Source organism: Alligator sinensis, unplaced genomic scaffold (genome assembly GCF_000455745.1).
Source record: "Alligator sinensis unplaced genomic scaffold, ASM45574v1 scaffold312_1, whole genome shotgun sequence".
Lineage (NCBI taxonomy): Eukaryota > Metazoa > Chordata > Crocodylia > Alligatoridae > Alligator > Alligator sinensis.
The window spans coordinates 1,111,293-1,119,598 of NW_005842029.1; the positions used below are offsets into that span (position 1 = coordinate 1,111,293).

The 8,306-nt window shown below is 40.6% G+C and overlaps 1 protein-coding gene across 1 annotated transcript in view; it reads right to left on the reverse strand.

The window, feature by feature from the left end:
* Positions 1 to 1,531: 1,531 nt before the first annotated feature.
* MSL3 (MSL complex subunit 3) overlaps positions 1,532 to 8,306 on the reverse strand; it is a 44,981-nt gene continuing 38,206 nt past the window's right edge. Inside the window, exon 13 of the mRNA XM_006022307.3 lies at positions 1,532 to 5,189. Coding sequence (XP_006022369.1) covers positions 5,090 to 5,189 — 100 coding nt within the window. The 3' untranslated portion in view covers positions 1,532 to 5,089. The remainder of the gene's footprint in view (positions 5,190 to 8,306) is intronic.

The window sequence follows — 8,306 nt, forward strand, 5'->3', positions numbered from 1 at the left end:
CTAGATCTAGACAGGTTACAGAGGTGGGCAGATGAGAATAGGATGGAATTCAATGCAGACAAGTGTGAAGGTGCTGCATCTAGGGAAAAGGAACCAGCAACACACCTATAGGTTGGGGAACACCCTTCTTGTCAACAGCAGCAGAAAGGGATTTTGGAGTCATTGTTGACTCCAGGATGAACATGAGCCACCAATGCGAGAAAGCTAAGTTAACCACACCTTGTGCATCTACAGATGCATCACAAGCAGGTCCAGGGAGGTGATCCTTTCCCTCTATGCGGTGTTGGTCAAGCCGCAGTTGGAGTACTGCATTCAGTTCTGGGCGCTGCACTTCAAGAGGGATGTGTGGCTAACCTTGAGAGGGTCCACAGGAGGGCCACTCACATGGTCAGGGGGCAGGGGGTCAGGCCCTACAAAGAGAGGCTAAAGGGCCTGAATCTATTCAGCCTCCACAAGAGAAGGCTGAGAGGGGATCTGGTGGCTGTTTACGAACTCACCAGGGGGGACCAGCGGGAATTGGGCGAAGCTCTGTTCCCCCGGCACCACCCGGGGTTACTAGGAATAACGGCCACGAATTGTTAGAGAGAAGGTTCAGGCTGGACATCAGGAGACATTACTTTACAGTTAGGGCTGCCAGGCTCTGGAATGGGCTCCCAAGGGAGGTGGTACTCTCTCCTACCTTGGGGGTCTTCAAGAGGAGGCTGGACAGATATTTGGCTGGGATGTTATGACCCCGGCACCTGTTCCTGCCAGGGGCAGGGGGTTGGGCCTGATGATCTGTTTAGGTCCCTTCTGATTCTAAGCACTATGAAACTATAATTGTTCACTTGTTTATATAGTAACAATAAAGGCAGTTTCAACCAGATTCATGCATGTGGCAGATTTGTAACACCCAATATTTGTGGTTTTACAGAACACTTGTCTGGTTCTACCAGTAGAAAGCAGCTGCTACCAACGCACCAAAGCATGTATACATACATTCACATGCCTCTGGTGCCTATATGCAGTTGTGCTGGCAGCACACAAAATTCACCACAGAAGATACCAAGTGGAAATACAGCATGCATCTTAATCAGCAAGTTTCAAAAACTAGAAGGGGATGAAGAGAAAGGGGAGGAAGGAGACAGATCATCTGTTATGAAAATGAGTAACTTACCCTCTTGATGCTAACCAGCATAATAACCATTCACATTTATCCTAGGCAAGTGTCCACTTGTCCTATCATGCCTGGCAAGTTTTATTTAGCTAAATAGCCACCAGATCCACAAGTAGGTCACTTGCAAAATATTCTCCTAGGTTCATGAAAATGGAAAACTAGTTCATTAAAGAAGTAGATTAGATGGATTTAACACCAGTGATACAGTATAGTTTATTCAAACCTTTTCCAGGCCTCCTTTAAAAATAAAAAGCACAAAAAACAAAATCAATATTATTATCAAGCCAAGTTTCACATTTAGCTAGTCCTAAAATGAGAGTCAAAGGTGATATGTTAGTGTCGCAGTACTGAGAACAAGATCACAAATGCTTCAAGTTTTGGGAAAAGACTTTCATTTTACTTGCACAGCCCCTAAAACAATGGAGCCCTGGTCTGTGACATTCCCACCAACCATGAACAATATACCAAGAACTCAAGTTTAAGAACAGTTATTACAGCAGAGTCTCCCTCCCTACTAAGAAACAGTGCAGCACCAAAATGAATAACAAAAGATATTTAGTTGAAAATGTTTTTTTGGATTTTACCCTCTCTTCCCCCCAACACACACACACACACACACACACACACTTAGACTTAGATTAAAGGGAAATAAACTTTAAAATCTGAAGATTTCTTTTTAAAGAAGCCTATTAAAACTAGAAGTAGAACCTACTAATGAAACTGAAGGATGCAAGTTATTTAATTGATTGACTGGTTTGGGAACCAGAAAGCAAATCTTACACATAGCCAATTCATGTTATGCCCACACGGCATAATTCAATGTTGTGTGCATACTGAAGTTCACTCTGAATAGTAGCAGCAATGGCAGCAGCAACAGCACAGCCCCATTAACACCCATTTGTACTAGGACTAATTAGCCTGCTGAGAATCACTAACATGCTGCTTCCAGTACCCAAGCCAACATTATGCCATACATACTGTTTCCTCTATAAACTTACACTAACAGATTTTTCCCCCTCCCAAATCAAACTAGCCAGCCTTATTTGAAATGCTGCGCCTAGTTTAGACACATTTTAGCCTTGCCTTTGCCCTTGCAAAGAGCTTGTTGGCTGGCACAGGGAAATTCACAAACATAATTACTACAGTTATACAGGTACAAAAACCTCTGTGGATACATTTACTTTGGAATAAGTGACATGCTGAGTTCTACCACTATAGGCTATGCTATATCTCTCACTTGCAAAATTTCAAGTCACAAAAGGAAGTTTTTTTATGATCACAATGCAAGTTGTAAATACTTGGATTTTCTGATTCCATTTTGAAGTGGTGTTAGAATTATTGTCTGTCAACTGAATGAGTTGAATATATAAAACATTATGAATTACACAGACAAAATGTCATTTTTTGCAGTTAAACACAGCTATTTTATAAGGTTTCAACTCAGTTCTGAACTTGCCTTTTTATTCGTAGGTATTGATAGGGTGGAACAAAAGATTTGACATATCATTTGTTGCAGGGATCTGCAACAATGAAAAGGACCAAGGATAGTTTTAGCAATATTTCAAGCTGAATGGCTTGTTAGACATTCATTAATAATTTTTTTTTGCCTACTATATGAAGTTTAGCATTAGACATGCTCCCATCATACAGAGGATTTTGAATACTCGGACCATACTGAAAATTCAGAACCTTTACAGAACTGGAATGAAGCCTAGAAGAGTAAAAGAAAGTATTTTGGCATTATAGGAATACAATAGATAATGACCCTTCAGAAATAAAGATCCACAAATCTTTTGAATCCATGTCAAACTGAGATTAGTGTAAGAACCATTAAGTTTAAATAGAGAAACCTTTCTGCAAGCCTAAAATAATGAAACCAAGAATATCTTTACTTTTTCAGTTCAAAGGATTTAGAGTGCTATTACACTCTGAAAAGTAACAGTGAGTGGTAAAATTGGATTTCAGGTTTACAGATTAAATGTGCTATTTACATTCGGAAGCTGGTTCTTCCTAACTCCCCACATTGCTGGTTCTTTTCAGTTGCAGTATCACAGATGCACATTCTAATTCAATATTTCCAAGTCAAAAAGAATGATTCTCTAATTAGATCACCTAAAATTTGTACAGGAGGCAAGGCAGAGAGGCATCGTATAGGCTAATTCAGAGGCATAAGCTTTTGTAAGCAACAGATTCTCTGAATTTGTCAAATTCTATGAGTGGATCTGTAAGGAGCAAGGGTTTTAAATAGAAAGCAGTAGTTTAAATAAAAAAGAAATGCAACAAGGGAGGAAAAAGAGAGGACACTGCTGAGAGACGCAAAAAGAGTTAAACAAAGTGCATCCATAGGGACACAGAGGTTATAAAAAGTTAGTTCAAATAATGAGATAAGAATCAATTGCCTCTGCTTAAGCCGTACTTAAACACAATCCAGTCTCCACATGTAGTTTTTAAGACTCAGGGCTACCCTGGGCCCAGTCCCATATTGTAAAGTCAACTGAGTACTGGATCAGACACATGGCAGCCCTGGGGTTCAGGATACAGCCATCTACTGCCCAAAACATGGGTAGCAGGTCCTGTGGGTAGCCCCCAGCAGTAGTGAGATTGGATCTGAGGAATAATACGGTTCATCCAAACATTGTGCATCCTGCCATACACACATGACATAGGAAGATACAGTTTTTGAGCTTGGGAAAAATGTTCCTCGGATTCCACGGTCACCATTATTTTAATGTCTGCCAAGGGCCTCAGATGCTACAAAATCTCAAATAGATTTTTTTTAGTTCATCTCTGCTGACTATGTATTGTCAGAGGGATAATAGAACTCAGTTTAATCCCATGCAGCTGTATGAGTTTTGCAGTGCTACAGAGTGTAAAAAAAAATAAGTACCATCATAAATCTAAAGAGATGCATTTCTGATTTATGGGAAGAAAGAACTCTACAAGAAGAAGACACCATTTTTACATCGGACTGCTACTGGCTCTTCATTCTTCATATACTTTGCAATATTTAGTGAACAATAGTACTAAGCAAAGCCAAACTAAGACATATTTAAGATTAGACAGCCAGTATCACACCCTCAATTAGAGAGCCAATGTGCACTTTATTAAAAAAAAATGCTTGCCAAAATAACTGCTTTCACTTTATTGATTCTCTGAGCCTACCCCTTGGAGACCTAGTAAAATATTCTGTTTTTCTGCAGTGGTGTTGGGAATCAATTGCAGCCACATGTGAGATCAATCACTGGTGAGGTCTGAATTCCTTGGAACTCTGACACCCCTGCCATGGGATAAGACAGATACCTTTTTAAAAAGCTAAAGCAAGCAACAAATCTTTCACTGAAGCCACAGAAAACCATTTTCCTGAGGCAGAGATCATGCAAACAGGACAGCTATATAAATTTTCCTTTACATCAAAACAATCTTTTCTACCATGACAGTTTTACAAAAAGGAGAAAAAAACAAAACAAAACCCAAGTTCCATGCATGAAAATATATCCGTAGGATGCCAATTAAGCATTCTCTTTATATAACAGTGAAGTCAGTCTTATTTTTTAGGCTGAGGAGTTCACATTAAAAAGAAACACAGGAAGAAGCATTTGTTTTCATGAAAATGTCCAATTGCTAATGCATCTGCTTTCCCCCTTTGTTTTAATTATATGCAGTCCTATGCATTAGAAATCAGTGCAGGGCTTTCTTCATACATCTAAAACTGGAGTGTATACTCAACCCATTGAGTAATTCAAAATGCTGTCTTTGCACAGCTCTTAAAGAAGCGGTCCATCTCTGCTAAGTAATCCAGGCATCACAGAAGATATTCTCTCTTGCCCAAGTGAAAGACGTTCAAAGTTCTTCTCATCTTCTTCTTGCAGCCACGTGGCAAAGCAGCAATGTCATGGGCAGCGTACACAGGATTCAACTGTTCGTGAAAAAGCTTCAGTAGATTGCCCGAGGATTTTTGGTGCTATAGTAGGCCTCACATGCAGCTACATAAGCAGATTCTGGGAAGAAATCATCATGGTATTCTGCTAAAAACCTGAGGGAGAGGGAAAACACACAGAAAAAGAACATGAAGACTTTGTTTAAAAAGAAGAGGTACTGTGAGAGGAGCAATTCTCAGAAGCATATACTGCACATGGAGGACTACACATACCAAATTTCAAAGTGTAAAAGGCTCTCAGCCATAAGAAAAACTGCCTCAAATAGCAAGAATTTTGATTGTGCTACACACAAAATCCCCAGTTAAACTACATGTGAAAAATTCACTGTGAAACAGTTTCTGAGAATAAGCACCTAAAAGCAAGAGATGACTGTAAAAGTTTTTTGCAACTACATCTGTTGCACCTACTCCCTATGCCTACTATGTACCGTTCATCAATATTAAAAAAAGGAATGTAATTATCTCTACATATCAGATATATATAATGCGTCTTGGATGTCTGTGAATTATCTGTATCCTTAAAAATAAATACAACTTAATTAGTCCTTGTGTATGCCTGTAAGTAATCTGTCCCTTCCATCCTTCATGGATTTCTTGTTCCCAAGACACTGCTGTACAAACCCTTGTGTCTCTGCAGACTCTGCAGTTCTACAGCTGTATAACTTGGCATTTTCTCGAAATAAGGCAAAAAAAGAAAACCCTTCCATCACAGCCACACTTCGTCTGGCGAGCATGTGCTTTTCTCCCATATAAGCAAGAGTGGAACTCCCTAAACAATGATGTAGCTGCTAAAACGTGGAAGAATTAGCTTTGGCAGCCAAGAATAAGCTCCCCTTTTCTTGACATCCAACCCCCTCCATTTTTAGGAGGGGTGGGGGCAAGGAAAGGGAACAAGGAAGTCCCTTGAGAAAGGTCACAGTTTATGACTCATGACAGCAAAGAGGCACAGAGCCAGACTATGGTACATGACAACTATGTCAAATGTGTCATCAATCATTGTAGAAAAGACAAGACATCCAAGCTCTGGTAACATTTTAAACCATTAACCCAAAGGTGTTGAAGATCCAGCCCAGAGAGCCCCATTATCCAGCCCACGAGTCTTGGAGCAGACCCACACACCACATTCAGCATGCAGGGCCGGTCTAGGGTGCATGATCAATATGGTGCTCAAACCAGACCATCCATCCCCATGCGCTGGATCCAGCATGTGGGGCTCACGGACTGGCCCTGTGCCCTTCATCCAGTCTGCACACCAGCTGCATACCAGTCATCATTCATCTGACCCACAGGGCCTGACAAGTTTGACATACCTACATCTACCAATTTGCTCATTTGTATGAGTGGGGAAAACAATGGAACTAAAGGATACCAGAGCTAACACAGGTACAGAATTCAGTCTCACTGTACACGTCTGGACTGCTAGCACAAGTTATCCTTTAGAAGCCAAAACTTCAGTCAATTAGTATAAGACACTTATGTCTATACCTGTGGTAGCCAACTTGTGGCACATGTGCCAACAAGCATCATAGGCAGCCTCTGTGTTTCATGTGGCAGATCAGGGAGAGGGCAGAAAGCAGAGAAAGGTAATGGAAGTGGCACTCTGGGCAGATGCAGGACCTAAATTTGTGGAATATTTACCAAAAAGGCTGGCCCCCCCACTGATCTTTATAAATATTCATTTAAAGTTTATCAGTACCTACACCGCATACAGTCTTTCCAATCTAATTCTTAACTATGGTACCGTAACTATTCCTTTTGATGCTTTGCATTTCTTAAGATCAAAGAATCCTGATGAGGAATATTCTGTGTACATATATAGCAAATTTAAAAAGGAATACATTAATTGTTGAACACTCAGAAGTTCTTCTTTAAAAACAAAATTTGTTGCAGGAAGAAAAGACAAAAATATGAGAAAAGGCGTTTCCTACAACCTGTGCATTTACTTAAACACACTATTCTTACCTGGACATCAAATAAGTTCCCAATTCCAGGAAAAATAACAAGAGCAATATAAAATACAAGCATTTTACACAGTGATCAGCTCTTTGATGTGTCACTATGCGACCTCGTCATTCTCCTCTCAATTCGTTCATTTCACAGAAGTTAATTACTGCAAGAAACTGTGTGAAGTGGTAGAGGTCTGTCTCTCTCTTATTTCATGTAAAAAAATAAAATAAAATAAAATAAAGAGGGGGAATTGAGCCCGTTCCCTTGCTATTCTAGGCAATGAAAACATAACACTTTTCTAGTTTACTACAGCAGAAAAATCCTTCAGCGAGAAATATTACTGGAGTCACATTAAAAAAAAAAAAAAAAATCTTGAACTCTGAGATGTTAAAGCAGAAGGAAAAAAATTAAAGTGAGCCACTTGAAGAGAACTGAGCTAAGTCTCTCATTAATTCCAATTATGAGTTTAGAAAAGTTCACAGAAAACTAAAAGGGTGGAGAAAATTCCAATTTAAGTGACTTTCTCTCTTACCCAGTACCATATAGCAGCTCTTAAGCTGAAGAAGACATGGGTTTAAAGCCCTGCCTGGCAACTTCTACCACCTTGCCCTCACACAATGTGCTGTTACAAGTTTTCAAGACACAAGTAACAAACTACAGGAAATCACATTAGAAGAACCGCAAAATTGTTGAGTTAAATAATACCAGAAGTAATACAGTCAACTGAGATAGAGGGCTACAGAGAGAAGAAGGATGCTCTTGTGTTTAAGGCAGTTTTCCAACCAACATGCCGTGGCACAAAAGTGTGCTGCTATCAGAAAAGAACAGGTGTGCCGCGGAATTTTGTCGTGGCAATGAGCTACAATAGGTACGAGAATAGGAATGCTTTAACAGGTGTGCTGAGGAAGGTTTATTAATGTAAGTGTGCTTTGGGCTGGAAAAGGTTTGGCGACACTGGTTTAAGGCATGGGTCCAAGTGGCTCTGCCACAAACCAATATTGGCAAAAATATCATAATGCTTATGTAAAGACTAAAACTATAATCTAATGCAGGGGTCAGCAACGAGCCATTTTCCTCGGCACGCACTGGGGCCGGGGCAGGGAGGCAGCCTCCTGGCTCAGGTTCTGGGTAGCTGCTGATAGCCACAGAGCCTGGGCTGCTCCCAGCAGCCAGCTGAGAGGATTGAAGGCCTGCTGCAAGCAGCCCGGGCTCCGTGGCTATCAGCAGCTACCCAGAAGCTAGGCCAGATGCAGGCCAGAGGCTCAC